Source organism: Lipophrys pholis, assembly GCF_963383615.2.
Source record: "Lipophrys pholis genome assembly, chromosome: 5".
NCBI classification, from domain to species: domain Eukaryota; kingdom Metazoa; phylum Chordata; class Actinopteri; order Blenniiformes; family Blenniidae; genus Lipophrys; species Lipophrys pholis.
The window spans coordinates 32,498,763-32,518,802 of NC_137628.1; the positions used below are offsets into that span (position 1 = coordinate 32,498,763).

General features: G+C 42.7%; 1 protein-coding gene across 1 annotated transcript in view; it reads left to right on the forward strand.

Annotated features, from left to right (window-relative positions):
* p2rx3b (purinergic receptor P2X, ligand-gated ion channel, 3b) overlaps positions 1 to 20,040 on the forward strand; it is a 32,363-nt gene that overhangs the window by 459 nt on the left and 11,864 nt on the right. The window contains exons 2-3 of the mRNA XM_080464175.1: positions 11,260 to 11,395; positions 11,472 to 11,543. Of these exons, the coding sequence (XP_080320301.1) occupies positions 11,260 to 11,395; positions 11,472 to 11,543 (208 nt within the window). The remainder of the gene's footprint in view (positions 1 to 11,259; positions 11,396 to 11,471; positions 11,544 to 20,040) is intronic.

The window sequence follows — 20,040 nt, forward strand, 5'->3', positions numbered from 1 at the left end:
AGCTTCTTCTACAAAACTTCACATTACTGGAAATCATGACACTTTATGCTTATCGATGTTCAATGTTCAGGAATTCTTTGTTACACTTTTGATGTCTTTTAACACACACACACACACACACACACACACACACACACACACACACACACACACACACACACACACACACACACACACACACACACACACACACACACACACACACAGCAGGAGGAGGAGAAGGAGGAAGAGAAGACAGGAGGACAGGAGGAGAGGAGCAGGAGACGGAGATGGAGGAAGAGGAAGAGAGGAGCAGGTGAAGAGGAGCAGGAGGAGACGAGCAGGAGGAGAGGGACAAAGAGAGAAGCAGGAGAAGAGAAGCAGGAGGAGAGGAGGAGGGGGAGGTGAAGCAGGAGAAGAGAAGCAGGAGGAGGAGAGGAGGAAGAGGAGAAGAAACCATAACCACTTGTTTGGGACCATTGCCTCGCATTGTGCTCCTGCTCCTGACAGCCAGCTCTGCTCAGGACTGTGTGTGTCTGCTGCCAGGCTCTCTGATCTGCCACACACATTGCATGGACACAACATGAATACACACACAGACACACACGTTAGTATGGTTAGGTCGCATGCTTTATTCTTACCCTTTTTAATGCTCATTAATGCCAATGCTCAGCTTAGGCATTAACATGCACATCCTTAGCACATTAGCATGTGAGATAAGACCAGATTCCAGGTCAAGAACACGTTGACACAGAATAGTGGCCATCTTGCCAGGAGGATTTAAACCAACTGAGTGCAGAGCCAGAAATTCCAACCATTGTTCCAGTGGGTCCAGCAGGATGTTGTGGTCAACTTGTGTCCAAAGCAGCACTAAGATCCAGTAACACTAAAACTGAGACTCTGTCTCTGTCACTGCTCATGGAGACGTCATTCAGCTCTTTAATAAGAGTGTTTCAGTGCTCGGACCTCAATCCAGACTGTAAAACATTTAGGTAATTGTTTTGTGCCATAAAAGCATTAAAGTTAAAGTAAAAAACCACCTTTTCAATAATCTTACTTAAAGGTTTGATATCGGCTTGTAATTACTAAATACTGAAGCATCCAGATTACTCTTTTTTTAAAAGAGCTTTGATAACGACTGTCTTTAGAGTTTTTGGAAAAAAAACCCGTCTGAAGAGAGCTGTGTACTCTCTGTAGTACATCTGGAGCTAAACAATAAAATAACATCTTTAAAATACTCTGCCCACAAAGTTTTTTAAAGATGTTTTTAATTGTTTAGCTCCAGATGTTGACTCTCTGTAGTACATCTGGAGCTAAACAATAAAATAACATCTTTAAAAATCTTTGTTGGCAGAGTGTGGAGGCTGCATGTTGTGGGTTAGAGGGCTGCTGCTGCTCAATCTACCAGATTAAACAGAACATGTTTGTGTGGAGGTTCAGGCGTTACAGTCGTAATGCCCGAGGTCGACTGACAGACTCAGTCTGATCTGTGTAATCTTCTGGGTAAAATGGGATGAAAATCATGACAAGATGCATTCGATAACAGTTCAGGAGGTACTGATGGCGAGGGATTGGTCAATCTGTCCACAACACTAAACAAAGTACCAGCATTATTACTGTGTTTGGTGATAATCTCAGAGAAGAAAGATTGTCTGGCCCTTTTTAATTCTAAGTTATACATGTGAAGCGTTTCTTTGTACACTCAAAAAAATCAACTATCCAGTTTTTCGGTCATTGGTTTTAACACAGGCACTGGGTGAGGTATACAGTATTTTTATCCAGGAGAGGTAATTTTCTCTAAATCCAAATTACCGGAGTGTAGCGAGTAGAAATGTCCAATTTATCCTATCAAAGGCTTTTTCTGCATCTCAGGAGGTGATAATGGCCTTTTGTTTATTGTGGTGGCAGTGGTCTATAAGATTAATTAATCTATGTGTATTGTTAGTGGAGTGGTCTATAAGATTAATTAATCTATGTGTATTGTTAGTGGAGTGGTCTATACGATTAATTAATCTATGTGTATTGATAGTGGAGTAGTCTATAAGATTAATTAATCTATGTGTATTGTTAGTGGAGTGGTCTATAAGGTTAATTAATCTATGTGTATTGTTAGTGGAGTGGTCTATAAAATTAATTAATCTATGTGTATTGTTAGTGGAGTGGTCTATACGATTAATTAATCTATGTGTATTGATAGTGGAGTAGTCTATAAAATTAATTAATCTATGTGTATTGTTAGTGGAGTGGTCTATAAGATTAATTAATCTATGTGTATTGTTAGTGGAGTGGTCTATAAGATTAATTAATCTATGTGTATTGTTAGTGGAGTGGTCTATAAGATTAATTAATCTATGTGTATTGTTAGTGGAGTGGTCTATAAGATTAATTAATCTATGTGTATTGTTAGTGTAGTGGTCTATAAGATTAATTAATCTATGTGTATTGTTAGTGGAGTGGTCTATAAGATTAATTAATCTATGTGTAGTGTTAGTGGAGTGGTCTATAAGGTTAATTAATCTACATGTATTGTTAGTGGAGTGTCGTCCTTTAATGAACCCAGTTTGATCAGGGTGTATGATGTGGGGTGTGATTTTTTCCAGTCTGCTTGCTAATGTTTTACTAATTATTTTAAGATCTACATTGATTAGTGATATTGGGTGATAGCGAGATGGTAGTGTGGGCTCTTTATCCGGTTTTAGTAGAAGAATGATATTTGCACAGTTCATATGTTGGGGGAGAGTTGAAGATTCTTTAATGGCATGTCTCAGTTTCCAGAAGCTCCGTGCATCTGTCCACGGCTCATCAGACACATTCTATAGGATCTGGGAGCCTTTCTTATCTTACTTCCATGACACTCAAACATCTGCTCAAAATATGTCCTGACTTGACCCTTGAGCCACAATACACCGCTGGGCTCTGTGGGACTTGCTTTGGGTTAAAATATCATAAATATGGTGCCTTAGTTTAGTTTAATTCTGAAAAGTTGGGGTGGGAGAGGGGAGGGCAAGCCCATCTTTAGAAACCAGGTTTACAGGTTTTACAGGTTTACAGGTCTTTGTGCTACTGTTTATTGTACACATTGACACTTGTTCTCTGCCATTACATACATGGAAATGTAACTGTCCATCTCTGCTGTTTGTTTTGTTATTGCACTTTGTTAATTGATTGTTATTTTTTGTTTGCTTTAAAAAAAAACAATACAACATATTTGAATTATAACTACAACAATTTTTCACGGTATTTTTCATGTATTAAGGTTATTTGTCTCGCTAAAATTAGTCTATCAAGGTGTTTTCACTGTCATGGGTTAGCCTGGTATCAAAACAAAACAGAGCTAGCTAACATGTGCACGTGTGTGCATGGATAATTGAGCCACAATCCTTGAAATGTTTTAGCTTGATATTTGGCATCACACTAAAATAAATCTATAGTTATCTAATACTTACAGGCCTATATTCAGCAGGCCTGCATTTTGTTTTAGAGTGACACCATTTTATAGGAAACTGGAACATAAATTGCATCCATTGAAAATTAACCATGACACGTCCACTTCTCCATAATAGTCACCCAGTTATTTTGCGTGCTGTCATATAGTAAATTTTACCCTCTTGTATTTTGTTATTCCTGCATATTGGGGTCCTTAAACGGTGTTACAGTTGGATAAATTAGGGCTGACTGGAAAACTGCACAATATATTCATGTGTACCATGTGTTTACAGTCTTGCATCATAATAGTCATTTCATTGCAGCAGTTTCAGTGTATAAGGTGAGCTGTTAAAAAAAAACCTGGCACACAGTGGAGCTGCATTTCAAATTAATCTTCAGGTTCCCAGCTTTCAGTTGACATATAGCACTAGAGCAGAGCCTGACTGATGTATCTGCTGGTCATTGACCTGATATTGGTCCATCACAGTGACATGAATCTTAATTAGTATTGGCTTATATGTTGCTTGATATTGTTTTTTTTTTTAAATAGAACATAAGATGGATTGTTTTTATATGTTTGCTCTATGGGTAGCATTTTTTGTGGATTTGATCCCTTTTATTAATTTAGTTTTGTTATATAAATATAATTTGCTCTATTTGTTAATTTTGAGACCTGACACTGGATTTCTTCAAATTTATACTGATAAAAGGGAGTCAAAATATTTAAATACTGATACATTGACCGATACTCTTTAGACAGATGTGGAATTTAGAATATATACAGAAATATATTTTTTGAAATGGTCCCTCAAAATTAATTTACACATGTGAATAACTCCAGCAGTAAACCTTCAAAGTTTAACCAAATGTGCTGGCCTCCTCTTCACAGCCAAACGAAGCCGCATTGACTCAGTTAACTTAAAAAAGCAGCTCCGACTCAAACTGAACAAAAGGTTGAGAAAGTGAAGTGTTCAGAATTGCTGCTATGTTGATGTTTAAGAAACGTACCTGCCTGTCGTTCTCAGTGTATTTCAAAAAGTTAAACGTTTCAAATGTTCTATGCAGGTTCAAAAACATTTCTGTCCTTCTTTTAACAAGTAAAATGCCTGCTTTATATTTATATTCGTTTACAAAACAAATTGCTTTAGTGTGATTTTTTTTTATATACTTTGCTCGTCTGATAAATATGCTTTGAACGTAGATATTTTATACATGTTAATTGAATTGAATGCCTGCTATTTTATGCAATAAAATATCCATCGCTTAAAAAGTAATTAATACTCTATAGTAGTTTTTGAGAAGAGTAATTTGTACTTTCACTTAAGTATTTTTGTAACACCAGCACTTTTACTTATACTTGAGTACAAATGTTCAGTACTCAATTGTTCACCTCTGCTGATTGACTCTTGGGCAGATGATGAAGAGTTGGTTAAAAAAGAGATGAACTCACTTTTAAGGCACGGTTCAGAATTTCTTATGCTGATATTTTTTTTGCGTTAAAGATAAAGATGGTATCATACAATGTGACTCAAAAAGAGTAATTGCCTCCTTTGTGTCTTTCTATCAGGAATTGTACAAATCAGAGAGCAATTTTGACAAACATGAATGCAATAATTTTTTAAATAACATTATCCCGCCTGAGTGATGATAGTTCCATTAAGCGAGATGGCCCGATCACATTACGGGAATGTGAGGCAGCGGTTAAAGATATGCATAAAGGTCGATCAACAGGAAGTCCACCTGAATTTTATCTCACTTTCCCTGATCGGTCCACTGCTTTCAGACATGATTCAGTACTCAACTCAAAGTGGCATCATTTTCTAGGGATGGAAATTCAGCATTAATTTCACTGCTGCTACAAGACTTTCACTTTTAAATGCAGACATAAAGGTGTTCGCAAAATTTTCCTGGAATGGCCTTTCCTGTGGTCGGTTCTTGAACGTATGGGATGTGGGACTCAGTTCATTTGTATGAATAAGGTGCTTTACAATAACCCAGCTGCCGTAAATATAACCCAAAAAACTAGCTCTTCTCCTTTTGCTATCTCAAAAGGATCAAAACAGGGCTGTCCTCTCAGCCCTTTAGTCGCCCCGTCTCTCGAGCCATTGGCACAAGCCATCCGCAGCTCACCCACAATCTCTCCAATCTCCATTAAAGGAACGCATCACCATATGTCGCTGTATGCTGATGACGTTTTATTATATATAAACAACGCATTGCAATGTGTCTCACATATCGTCAACTTTCGATTATTATGGCAAGTTTTCCGGTTTTAAAATAAAATGGCAGAAGTCTGTTCTGTTGCCTCTAAATCAGGAGGTGTCCAATGCTTCTATCCCAGCCTCCATCCCAATTGCCCAAAGCTTTGTTTATCTCGGAATTAATATTTCTTCCTCAACACAGACAATAATCAGCCTCAACAAAGTTGTTGTAGACCTAGATAGGTGGTCTCATCTGTCAAATTCTCTTTGTGGCCGGATATCTATAATTAAGGTGAACATTCTGCTCAGTGTCAATTTTATAAGCTCAATACTCCCCCTTCCTGCACCCCTCTATATTGGACCAAGTTACAGTCAACAACAACTAAACTCCTTTGGTGTGGTAAAAGACCTTGCCATTAAGCTTACCACAATGCAGCGAGAGAGGCAGGCCGGTGTCTCTCCCAGATTTCAAATTTTATAAGTGGGCATTTACACTCAGACCTTCACTTACCTGGTTTTGAACTGACCTCAATCAGGTGTCCTGTGGAGCTTTAAAGAAGCAGATATTCATTCTGCTTTCAAAAATTTCCATCCATCAATGCCATCCAATTATTTCACATTTACTGTCAGTATGGAGGAACGTGGAGAAACTAGTTGGCTGGTCTTCTGGGTGGGGTCCACATTTTCCACTGTAGATCGGAGCCCCCCCCCCCCCCCCCCCCCCTTTTTTTTTTTTTTTACAGAGTGGGAAAGATAATGCATTAGTACACTTGCTGACATTTATGGAGAAGAGGGGTTACTTTCATTTCAGGATATATGCAATAAGGCTATTATCAGCCTTAAAAAGTCCTGGATTTCCACTACAGGGTACTCTCACTACAAACCCACTTCTTAAATTTTTACTCTGTTGGAAACACCAGTGGCTTTGTTTCTAAGCTTTATTGTTTAATGTTTCAGGACTCTTACAGACCCCTGGAATTAGACATTATGTGAGGACATCCCAGACCTGAACCCTGCATTGACTGGGATAAAGTATAGGTTAACTTAGGCTTGCCATCCAGAAACCCTGATCACCAGCAAATACATTTCAACTATATCCATCGGGTCTATATGACGCCAAGGAAACGCCATCTTATGAAAGTCATTCGTGATCCCAAATGTACTTTTTGCTCTTCAAAAATGATCGGCAGTTACTTCCATATGTTCTGGGAATGTGCACCAGTTTCTAGATTCTAGATTCTGGCCTTTAACCTTTCTAAGGTGTTTACTGTCAAGTTGCTCTGTTCACCCACTGTACTTATTTTGAATGATTTATCTACATTAGGCTTGACACTGGACAAAAAACGAGCATTGTTAGTTGATCTACCAGCACCAGAGAAGCTGATTGCCATACGTTGGAAGCCCCCACACTCACTTTCATTTCGAAAATGGGTTCTGACATATTGGTCACATTGTATAGTTGGAGTTGTCAGCAGCTCGAGTCCACGGAGCAAAGGAGTGAGCAATAGAGACTTGGTATTCACTTCTAACTAATCTTCACAGATTTAAAGTGTTATGCTGGATTGGGATGATTGGGTCTGGGGATTGGGTGTTTTTTTAGGTTTTGTTAGTTATTCATTTTTGGGTCAATTCATTATATGTATCTGCGTAGACAGACATGTCTGTATGTACGTGTACATCTTCCACTAAATTTGATAATATACGTTTGTATTTTTTGTTTTTATTTATTTATTTATTTTTTTTTCTCTGTTTTCGTAATGTTTACAGTGTTCATATTTTGTTCACAGAACAAAATTAAAATTTGATCACAACAAAAAAATGTAGCCTGTGGAATAAACATACAAGTTGACACTGTATAAAAAATGTGAATTAGATATTGGTTTGGTTTTAGTCAGAGGCAAGATAATCAAAATTTGTATAGTCTAAATCTCTCCCCCAAAACAATCTAACGTTGCTCAGTTAAAATTAATTTGAAGATTTGTGTGTGACAATGGTTCTTTGTTCTATTATCATCAACATTCTGACTTTGCATGCTCATACAATGTAAGTCACAACAATTATTAAGAAATGTTAATCAAATTCTCTCTTCCTCTGTCCAACTAAGTTTGTGTTTGAACTTGATTGTCAGTTTGTCAGTTAATTGCTTAAGTACAGTAAAGCTGACAGGGGCTTCATGGTGCAGTTAAATTACACACAACTGTCATAACTGTTTTGCTCTTTTACTAGATGTTGTAAAAAAAATTCATAAAAAGTCTAATTGTTTTCAGCAAACTGAACCATATTCTGGTATGTGTCTATTCTCGAGATTCACCGTAGCATTTTTTTTACAATTGCACACTTGAAGCCCACCCACTATGTAAAGTGTAATTGAATAAATGAAGCTAAAGGGAGGTGAAGAAGGTGAGGCAAGGTGGAGACTTCTGAATTCACCTCACTTAACCAGTCCATGGCCTGCAAACGTGCTACCTGCCTCGGTGAAGAATCTGAAACTAAACAAATTTTTGAGAGATTAAGGAAAGACCCTCTCTGGTGTTGAAGGTAAAATCAATCCTTCACCCCTTGACACTAATACTGCACTGATAAATGTTATCAGCTCCCTAGTTAATATGTGTAATGCAGCAGCCCCTGACTCAGTTTCCATAACCTCGCCAGGTTATCTGGTGTGAAACCTCTCCCTTGTGCTGAGTCGGCATGTGAATCTCTATCACTGACAACGATTTGATACGCACCACGATAAACTACCAGCGACACTCTACATTAGCGACTCAATGAATCCCCTGGAGATATGATGCGATACGATTCACCCCTGTTCCCGATTCAACACGATTTGATATTAATTTGATGGCGATTCAATTCTACACAATGCGATTTGATGCGATTTGATGCGATAAGATACCATTCAACATGATGCAAAGAAATTATACCAAAAATTTTAAGCCTCATGAGCAGCAAATTTAACAGAAAGTTCACATTTTGCTTATAATCTACTAGAACTATGCATCGCTTTATGCATCTTCTTTTTGTCGTCTTAAAAGCACAACACAAAAACCAGGCCATTTCACAACGTTGGGATTTGAAATAAGATTAAACATAAGGCACAGGATGTGGAACTAGTTTTATCACACTGTCACAACTTAAACAGTAAGACAGTAAGACAACAACAACAATCACTATCGATGAGTGACTTAAAGTGACACTTTCAATAGTGCAATGTCCATATTCCTGTCTGCCAGACAGATACGAAACTAAGATTTCAAATATAAATACAAATAATAATAACCTTTCATAATTCAGGTAGGTAAATAACATACACACAAAACAATACACTTTTTAAAACAGATCTGTCTGTAAATGCCACTCTCCCTGCTAACACCTAACTTGGTGGTTTATTTCATGTGGGTTTTTTTCTAGTTTTGGGGTTTTTTTTCCCCCAGGAAGATGAGTTGGTCCACATGTTCAGGAAGAAGCAGACTGTCATAATATCACCTGCTGTGCTGAACACTCGTTCAGAGGGAACACTTGTTGCCAGTGTATGGTTTAGCAGCATGATATTCTTTACAAACTGCCTGCGTCTTTCCAAGTTTACCATTTATTTTGTAAGAGCCAAAGTACTTCTTTTAAGCCTGAAGTTTTTCGGTGCGTCAAAGATCCGCTACCCACTTACTGCTGCTCTGGCAGATCTCCATGCTGTGGCACAGGCTCGCGGCAGAAATGCAGTGATGGTGCATCTTGATTTCACCCGTAAATTGCACCGATAGACGCTGAAGGAAGCGATACTCGCATTGTGCATGTTTGTATCTAGACACCGATTCATATCCATTAATCTCTACATGCTTAGTGGTGAGGAAGAGTACAATGCTTGGTCAGAGCAGACATTCCACAAGGAGTGGCAGTGCAGGGTTTTTGTGGGGGAAAAAAGGATGGTGGATACCTGAAGAGTGCAGCCATGCATACCTGACAGCATTCTAGAGCAGGCTGGACTAGCTTCTCCTCCTCTAAAGTGATGCCCCAACGTTACAGGAAGCTGGAGGGATGTGTTCGGGCTCTGTCAAGGTCTCATCTAAGGTCAAAACACAGGACAAGCCATTTGACTGAACATTCTTCTTGCCTGGTCTATAGGACGGGGTGAAAAAGACCCATTTAAAAAACAGACTCCAGCGTGCTTGTCAGGGTTTGAGATACTTTGACAAGCAGAGATATTCCAAGATTTGAAGGTCTGTCCAGAAAATGAAGAGAACCTCCACGTCCTCCAACCAAGGGCGCCACTCCTCCAGAGCCAACTTAATGAAGACGGGTGTCCTCTTGTCGGAGGGACAGGTCAGGAGGACAATTTGTAGGACCAGTTGATATTGAACGAACCAAACACCAAATATGATAGTTATTTAAGAGCACATAACTGAACCAATACAAAGATGGATACAATATAAATTGTCCCGTCCCTGTGCATTGAGCCGACCAGATGAACCATTTTTTTCCAGAGCTGACGGTCTTGTGCCAGCTGCTCTGCATTCTCCGCAGCAACTCCATGTTGTTGGAGGTCGCTGGGTGCTCTGGGCTGGCACGTGCGGGCTCTAAGCACTTTGTTGGAAACCCGCTGAGGCTACCTGATGTTCTCGGTGGTTCTGAAGAGCCCTGCTAATCAAAGCCATCGATTCTTGTAGCCAGTCTTGTTTAAGGGCCAAGTCTCTGGGCCATAAAGCAGGATGGAGAGTACTACGGAGTTGTAAATCCAGAGTTTCGTCTTGCGTGAGATGGTCTGGTTCCGCCAGAGTGGTTTCCAGAGAGACTGCAGGGCTGATGCAGCCAGGGCTCTTCTGCAAATGATCTCTGGTTTTAGGTCCCCGTTGTCTGTCACTATGGACCCCAGATACACAAAGTTCTTGACAGGCTCCACAATGTTGTTACCGAGCCGTAGGAGAGGTGGATCCAGTCCATCACCGACATACGTGAACTTGGTTCTCACTTGGAGTTCAAGCTTCTCTGCCTCTTCACTGTATATGCCCAGAGCGTCTCTCAGCTGACTGTGGGACGTGCTGAGCAGAATGGTGTCGTCAGCGTACTCCAGGTCAGACCCTGCACATCAGATGGTCAATGATGGAATTGAAGCTGTAAAATAGCTTGAACAGGGCAACGATCTTAGATGGTGAGCATAAGTGGAGATAGTTTAGGGACCGTTACGTTACATTATGGAACGTGTACGGAAGTGAGCCCACAGTGTAGTATGGAGGCAATCGTGTAGCACCCGAGGCCTGAATATTCCAATAATCGGGTGCAGCCCAAGTATTTTGGCCGATTCAGTGTCCGCTCAGCTTGAAATTTGCCTGGAAAACCTGTTCGTTGTCCGCGTTCGGCAGGTTGTCCGCTCATTACGGTGTGTTAACAGTTAAATATGTGTCCGTTTACAGTGATGTTTCCACTCAGTACAGGGTGTCTGCTTGTCAGAGGTTACACTGTATGTATGTATGTATGTATGTATGTATGTATGTATGTATGTATGTATGTATACATACATACATGCCCAGCCTTCTGTGGGCGAGGGCAGGGTACACCGTGGACAGGTCACCAGTCTGTCACAAGACAAACATATATATGAATGTGAGTGAGTGACAACCACACTCACTCACATTCACACCTCGGGGCTTGTGTGTTTCAGCTGGGTGTTTGTCTTTGAGAAGGCTTACCAGGTGAGGGACACAGCCATTGAATCCTCTGTGATGACCAAGGTGAAAGGCTTTGGAGTGTACAACAACAAGGTGATGGATGTTGCCGACTATGTCACTCCTACACAGGTATGTGTGTCCGGACTGTGACGTGTAAAATGAGCATGACACGCACACTCATCAGAAATAAAAAAAATTTCTGCAGGGAGCCTCAGTCTTCTGCATCATCACCAAGCTCATCACCACAGAGAATCAGGTCCAAGGATACTGTCCGGAGGTAAGTTAGTCTGTTTAAAATGACTGTTAATGTTACTAATATGTTGACTGTAGTGCTTTAAACATTATTACGACTGTGATCGATAATTTCACCTGTCTCTGGGACAATAAGTGAAATGTACATACAGGGATAATAGCCAAACGTGTAAAGGACTGAGGTCCTGCAGGTCTCCTCTCGCATCCTGCTTCCTGTCTCTTACCCATTCCTGCCCCATCCTACTTTCCATCCTACCTTGTGTTCTTCCCCACCCTGCTTCATGTACCACCCTGCTTTCAGTCCCATCCTGCCTCCTTTCCCATCCTGCCCCATCCACCTTGCATCCAAAAAAATGTCTCCTGCCCCATTTTGTTTCATGTCCCATCCTGCTTCTTGTCTCATCTTGTCTCTTGCTCCATTCTACACCATCCCATCCCATCCCATCCTATTTCCTGTCCTATTATATCCATCTTTCTTTCTGTCCCTCCTGTCATATCCTGCCCCATCCTACCTCCAATCCTGTCCCGAGGTAAGTTAGTCTGATTAAAATTACTGTTAATGTTACTATTATGGTGACTGTAGTGCTTTAAACATCAGATTCCCTTCTTTGTAAAGTTTTATCTATTTTGTCTCTTCCTGTTTGATTTTGATGTTCACCTGTCTTTGTCTCTATTGATGCACACTTGTCATTTCTGTCGAACTGTCTTCTGTTCGTGTAATTGTTGTCCCCAGTGTATATAGACCCCTTTTCTTCTTTTCTCAGTGTCAGATCGTCATCGTACCTTGTACCATGACAACCCTCAGTTCTTGTATTGTTCCCTGTGTTTCATGAGTTTTTTGGACTACTCGCTAACTTTTGCTGGTATTTTGGACTCCTTGTTGGATTGATTTCATGTGAACATACAATTAACACTTCATACCTTAACTGATATTTCAATGTAATTTATCTCAGAATGTCAGACTGGTTCTTTGGTAGAACTCTGAATACTGTACATACCCATTCAGGTGGGACACCTCAAGGAATCATGGGATTTCATTTCCTGGGACTTTTTCTCTGACCTAATTGTGGTGATACGTACAGTTTCAGTGTTTCTGTTATCATTTGGTTCACCCTGTTGTGTGTTTAGACATTGATTTGAGCAGGCATTGTATAACACCATGGGTGAGTCAGCTGATGACACCCGTCTGTATTGTACAATGTGTGCTGAACAACTTCTTGATAAAGTCAAAGTTCTAAGTTCTTTAACAAAGTTTCAGCCGTCCATTAATTACAGGCCTTGCGAGCACCGCATTGGAGTCAGAAGTGGATGGATTGCCAGAGAAAGAGAGAACCAGAGTGGATGGAGGAAGCTGCTCGCCAGAGCCTGGAAAACGCTGCCGAGGGAGCTGAGAAGTGGAGAACACCCAGTGACCCATATCGTTCCAGTGACCGGACAGAACACCATCTAGAGAGAGCAAGAATACCTGAGAACGGTGATGGCCAAATCCCCACTGGACCCACGCACTTCATTGACCAAAGCAGCCGTCAAGCTGCCAAAATATGATAGCATGAACCAGCTGTAACTGTACTTTAAGCAGGTCCATATTGCAGCGACACACAACGGTTGGACAAAAGAAGAACCCGCCACACATCTGGACCTTGCCCTGGCAGGCCAAACGCAGCAGATGAGAGCCAGAACAACTCAGCAAGAGTGAAACAATAGTGGGATGGTCGGGGGTTGCACCTCAATCTTCAATACCCTTCCAAGACTGCTGTATGGTAGCGGGATGTTTTGGTTGCATCAGAGGACTCTATCTGACCTGTTAGATGGATGATCAACACTGTTAGGCCCTCATAGACATGGGGTTTGCCATCTCTCTGGTGCAATCATTAGTTCTCCCAGGCACCACTGGCTCACTTGCTGCTGCATGGGCCCCCACCAAGACTCAGTTGCTGACTGTGATGGGAGAAGGGGCAGGCTGGAGGGCAAGAAAAGGCTGTGGATCCGAGCTGGCAGTCAGGAGGTTTCTGAATGGGTTCTGGCTCACTCACATCAAACAACTGTGCATTATCGACCTGGACCCCATATCATGCTGTGGGGAGCCTGCATCGATGCTACATGAGCAACCATCATGCTGGGGGCAGAGACCTTGATGCTGCCTTGTGAGAGAACGAAGTCGGAGGGACTGAAAAGGACCAATGCAACCAGAAGTGCAGATCCAAGCCCTTGCACAGCACTGGAGATTATCCTTTCCATCAGCAGCAGCTCATCAGCAGGGACAGAGAAAGCGGTGCAGGACCTGTTGCAATGGAGCTGCAATGGTTTGGAGTTGGCACGTCCCCTGAAAGATTTTATGGACATTTTCTTTGCCAAGAATGAGGACTGTAACCACACAGGACTGGTTGAGCACCACAGATGACACCAGCCCAACCCCGCCCATCCACCCATGTCCTGACAGATTTGCTTTTTTCAAGTGACATGCAGCAATGGAAATCATCCACTACTTCTGGAATGACTGAGGCATGTGTGGAATACTGAAGCCTTAATAGCATCACAAACAAGGACTCTTATCCCCTCCCCCATATTAATGGGGCTCTGGATTGGATCACTGGATATAAGTGGTTCAGTTCCCTCAACTGACAGACCAGCCACTGGCAGGTGGAGCTGGCCACAGATGGTAAACCAAAGACTGCTTTTGTTAGGTCCCAAAGCTTGTGACCACAATAACAAAGAGATTTTGGGTTCAACGCCTCCCTGGAAAACACAGGTAAATCCTTCATGAATTGGAGACACGGACCATTAATTTCCTTCCCAAAGGTAATGAGGAGGTGGGTGGAAACCCACACCGAGGAGGACCCGGGGCAAACAAAACCTGAGAACATTGGTTCCGCTCTCTTTCTTCCTATTAAACTGAGCATTTAACTACTGTAATTGTGAAAAAAATACTATGTGTTTTATCTCACTCAGCGAATGTCTTTTTTGTATTTACAAAAAAATAAAGTGCTTAATCATATACTGTTTTTACATCAACAGAAATGGGATTACACATTTTGAGTGTATCACACACTCCCCAACAAACAGAAGTGGCTCCTGACACTTGACCTTTTTATACCCTGAATCCTGACAACCCTAAATCTCATCTAACATTCTATAACTCTGAACAATATGAAAACCATAACAAAAACAGATGGATTAAGAATAATAAAGCCCTTGATTCTTTTTTTTTTAAAATTAGTTTATTTAAGAGGGACAGAACAGAGAGCATTGTTACAACAATAGCAACCGATGCCATGTCCATGAGCCATCTAGACAAAGGCTAATTTGCAGACCCGGTCCCCAATTCAAATTAACATAGCTTACTACCTGTACATGAGTACTTTGTGTCTCTCAGTTCTTAGGTGATTGGTTCAAAAACAATGAATTGAGTGTGTCAGTGGTGTGCATAGTCCTGGAGGGATTGAGGAACAGGAAGCTCTGGTAACAGTAATATGTGGGCTGGGTAATAATGGCATTCACAGAAGGGCGTAGCTGGTAATCTGGTTGCCCCAGTGCAGGGTATGTGAACATGTAACCTGGCCGCCTTACTCTGCTGGACTGCCTCAAAGGAGCCTGGTATCTCAGCTGAGGTTCTGTAGCATTTTGATCCGGGTGAGGTTTTTGAGGCAACTCTTGATCATTGTGGGGCTGGGGCTGATCCACGACATGTTCATTTACAAGAAACACACATTGAGAACGCAGGTTCAACTCGAATTCTCTCTCTCAGCAGTGTCTCGCATTGGTCAGGTTTGTGTTTTGTGTCTCGAAGGCAACACCTTGGCGTGGGGGGTTTATTTCATTTCTTGTTTTCCCCACAGGTATCCGCAACCAGTAACGAAATGTACCTTCCTCTTCTTCAGAGTCGCTCGTGTCAGATCTCTGGATTTGTTCTGGGATCTTTGCAGGCTTTTTAGTTCTCCTCTGGGACTGAGATGTGTTCATGGCTTGATTCTGCCGTGATACTACTGGCAGAGTGTTCACTTGTAGTAACAGATTTCGATGCAGAGTGCGAGTGGGAAGGCCTCCCGTCTCTGGGCTTACTTTATAGACAGGATTGTCCCCTACCTGTTCTCTCACAATGTAGATGGTCTGCTCCAAGTAGGGTCTAAGCTTGCCAGGACCATCTCGTTCACTGAGATTGCATACCAGGACCCTATCCGCAGGCTGAAGAGTCACACCTTTGCACTTTTTATCATAATAAGCTTTCCCCTTTGAACTTGACTGCTGACTGTTTGCGGATGCTATCCGATGGACTTCAACCATTTTTCCTGCCCGCTTTTCAGTGTATCCTTGTGGCGTTTCAGCCTCTTTGTCTGTTAGGAGGCCGAAGAGGAGGTCCGCAGGGAGTCGAGGATGGCGACCATACAACAGGTAATGAGGGGAGAATCCTGTAGCTTCATGCTTTGTACAGTTGTATACATGTATGACGTGGGGCAAGTGATCCTTCCAGTTCTCTTTTTCTTTCTCTTCTAAGGTCCGGAGCATTTGCAGTAGGGAGCGGTTTAGTCTCTCAACTGGGTTGCGTTGTCGGTGGTAGGGGGATGTTCTGGAATGACTAACTCTTGCGAGCTGTCTGAGTGTCTTGAATAGTTCGTTTTCGAACTCCCGGCCCTGGTCATGGTGGAGTTTGGCAGGATATCCAAACCTTGGGATAAAATCATTGAAAAGCCGATCAGTCTTACCCGCTTTATTTTTGGTGGGGTAGGCCTGTGCGAATATGGTGAAGTGATCGAAAACTACCAAAATTTACTCAATGTACTGTGTCCCACTGCATTGAGCTTGGCGGTACTGAGAACATAGGTGAGTGGATTGTTGACAGTGAACACAGTGAAGTGAGGGGCATAGAACAAATAGTCATTGAATTTTTCACATACTGCCCACTTGAGGGCCAGGAATTCAAGCGTCCCACTGTGTAGGTGATAGTTTTGCTCAGCCGGAGTCAGTGTGCGTGACCCATAGCCAATCACTCTCAGCTTCCCATCTTGTTGCTGGTAGAGAACCGCTCCCAGGCCTTTCTGGGAAGCATCTATATGGAGTACAAAAGGCTGTGTGAAATCTGGGTATGCCAGTATTGGGGGGGAGGTGAGCATGTTTATCAGGCACTCCAGTACCTGCTGGTGCTCCTCGACCCACATTACTGGTGTTCGGGACGACGGCTGGGGCCCTTTCTTCATTCCTCTTGAAGGTTGGGGCTGTGGTGAGTCTGACTTCACCTGAAGCAGATCAGAGAGGGGCTTGGCGATGCTTGAGAAACCTTGCACGTAAGTCTGATAATAGCTCAAGAACCCAAGCATCTGTCGAACATCTCCAACATTGTTTTGTGTTTCAGTGCCTGCACAGCTTCAAGATCTTTCGGGTCCACTTTCACCCCTTCTGCTGACACCAACCAACCCACGTATCGGCGAAATAACTCACACTTCTCTGGCTTTAGCTTTACCCCGTGGCGCTGTAGGGCGCCACGGGGTAAAGTGTCAGCCCATTGCCGATCGATGATACTCACTTGTGATCCTGAGTCAAGCAAAACTGTCACTGGATATCCACTAACCTGGCATTTAAGCTGACTTTTCTTCCCTATCAGGGGTACTTTGTACTTTGTAGTGCTCTGAAAGGCAAGGACTGGGGCCTGTCGTCTGTTGTGTTTAGCTTGCTTCAATGGGTGTCCAGGGATCGGGCTTACTGGTTGAGACCGTAGTTGTGCACCGGTCACTGGCTGTCCCTCTGCAGAGACCGGGTCCCATTTCCCTGAAACTTACTCCGCTTCAAGCATCCCACTGCGCGGTGTCCAACCTCTCCACACATAAAGCAGTGGTTGCATTCATGTGAGTCCTTTTTCTGTGCATTTTGGGCAATGAACTGTCTTTCCCTTAACTTGGACCAGGGTTTGATTTAGTAGATGTTAGAGGAATTTGGTAAGAGTGGATTGTGGAGAAGGGTGTGACTGGGGGTAAGGTGGTGCTCGGACTGGAGGTGTCTGTGGGTGGATGACCGGGACATGTGCTGCTTGCCGATCCATTAAGGCAGCCACCATGTGTGTCAGGGCTTCCACCTGTGCAGCGAGGTTTTGTATGGTTTGGTCATTCTTTCTGTCTGCAGCTGCGTCATTACCCTGTTGATCTGCTGTCTCAACCTTGGCACTATCGCATATGTTGTCTTTTGATGGGGGACCAACTTCGACATGTACCATACGACGTACCTTACATATCAAATCATGCAACATCAATAACTGACCCATACCTTCATCCACAAGCTCTAACAAGGTGTCAGACTCCAGGTAAGAGGTGACAAAGTCCATGCATCTTTCCTCATCAGTTTGGCTCAATTCCACCGTTTCTTGGTTCTCTGCTGCGATGGTCTTGACAACTTCATAAAGGTCTGTGTTTGAGAGTCTGAAGAGGCCTTTTTTGATGTCCCACACCAGCTGCTTCCGCTCTGTAGACATGGTGTGCTGTAGTGATGATGCTGGTTACCTGGTTTGTGGTGTGTATAGTTGTATGTTTAACCAGCGGTGCAGTTCTCTGGTGACTCGCGTGCGTTGCGCTCCTAGTTCAGTGGTGCGGCTCCCTGGTTGAAGCGAAGACCCTTCTCTGCCTTGGTCTCTCTCCTTGGACACCCACCGACTGGCTCCTGGATGCAGTACTGCCTCTATTAATAATAATAATAATGTCATTATCAGTTTTAATGATTTCTTCTGAACATGAAGTGTCCTGAACATGTATGGAACATTGAATGAAGATCATGAACGGCTCTTCTGAACATGGTTTCTCTTGCCTATTGCTTGCCTGCTAACTATTGGAGGTTATCGTGTCGTGTTGTGATTTTGTTGCTTAGTTCATGTAGTTAGTTCTTCTAGTTAAGTTTAGTTTTTTAGTTGTAAGTTGGCAACCGGGACTGGAGAGGGTTTTGTGTGTAGTGTGGTCCTGCCATGGTGTTACTGTTGGTTATACTGTTGAAGTAAATTTTCTTATTCCTCTCTATATAAAGTTTCTTGTGTTTTATCTCTTATTTGACATCATATCATCTCCTCTCCCCATTATGCTGGCTGAAGGAAGTTGAACCAGGTCACATGCTAAGTCACATTGCAAGCAACCAGGATGCCCAAAGGCTTAAGTGAAGTCAGATGGTATGTTATCAGCATTGTTTATTATAGTAAGCACAATGTATGTGTGTTCCTTCTGGACGGATATAAGAACTGGGATCCGTTGGTCTGGTAGAGCAAGCAGATTCGAAGCCAGATTCTCTCACCCCGACTCATGTCATCAGTCTGTGATTTTTTGATGCCACCTGATTCGATATTTAACATTTTTAACCAAACAAAGAAGCATCGTCGAAGGGCTGAAGTCCCTTCACTGTCAAAATAAAATCCTATGCCAGTCGCAGCAAGCATTAAAGATAATCTCAACTTCTTGGATTCTTCTTTTATTTACATGGCTTGCTACAAATTTAAAGGTGTTGTGAGTTTGTTTAATTCTTTTCCCCAAAAAAGCACAGAACCTCATGTGCCGTAAGCTCCTGGATCTGATTTGGTTGATGCAGTTCATAACAACAGACATCACATTGTCAAACTTCAGGCATTTTCTGCAACCATTGCAGTCACCTTTCTTTCTGTGCTCCCGCCAGCGGGCGGTAGCTGGCTGAGAGGCAACGTCGGAGGTCCACGCCCCTCGTGGGCCGCACTAATATTATACTTTCATATCAAGGTGGAGGCCACAAAATATAATACGGCCCGTGGGCCGCGAGTTTGAGACCCCTGGTTTAGACTGTGCAATGTTCCAGCAACATTCGAGCAGCTCTTGTGGAAGCGCTTGGCTGATGTCCTCCAGAACCGCTGCATCAACTTCCTGGATGATATGCTGGGGCACATAGAAGGGTATGAGGGGGGCTATGGCAAATCTAAAAGAGGTGTTCCCTGAGCCGGACTGAGGCTGAACCCAGCTAAGTGCAACCTCTTTAACAAAGAGACTGTGTTCATGGGGCAGTGTGGGATTGTATTCTTTGGTCAGTGCCAAAGAACACAGCCATGGTTGCCACTGTCAGAAACTACCCTGGGGCTGCCAACATACACATTCAAGGCTTCGCTACTATTTCCAGCGTGCTCTCATACATCCTCCAATTGCTGGTACCCCAGGTGCTCCCTCTACAAGTCCTCCAGTTGACTCACAGCTCAGGAGCAGTGAGCCATTACAGGAACACCAAGACTCTTTGTCGTCTCTTTGTAGTCTCTACTGGCCTGGTTGTAGCAGTGAAATGGAACTGCACATCCACTGCTGCTATGATTGTACCAATAGAAAAGGCCCATCCCATAACTCCCAATCACCGCTGTAGCAGTATCTGTAGGGGGCCCTGATATTGCTGTGAGGCGGTACATGGATCACTGTCATTGGCTGAAGGACTGCCTGGAGGAGTGAAGCAACAAAAGGCTTATGATACAGTGTCAGAAAGAGGTGTTTAAGCCATGGAACAGGAGTGTACTGTCCCATCTGAAGGATAGGGTTTGGTAACAAATT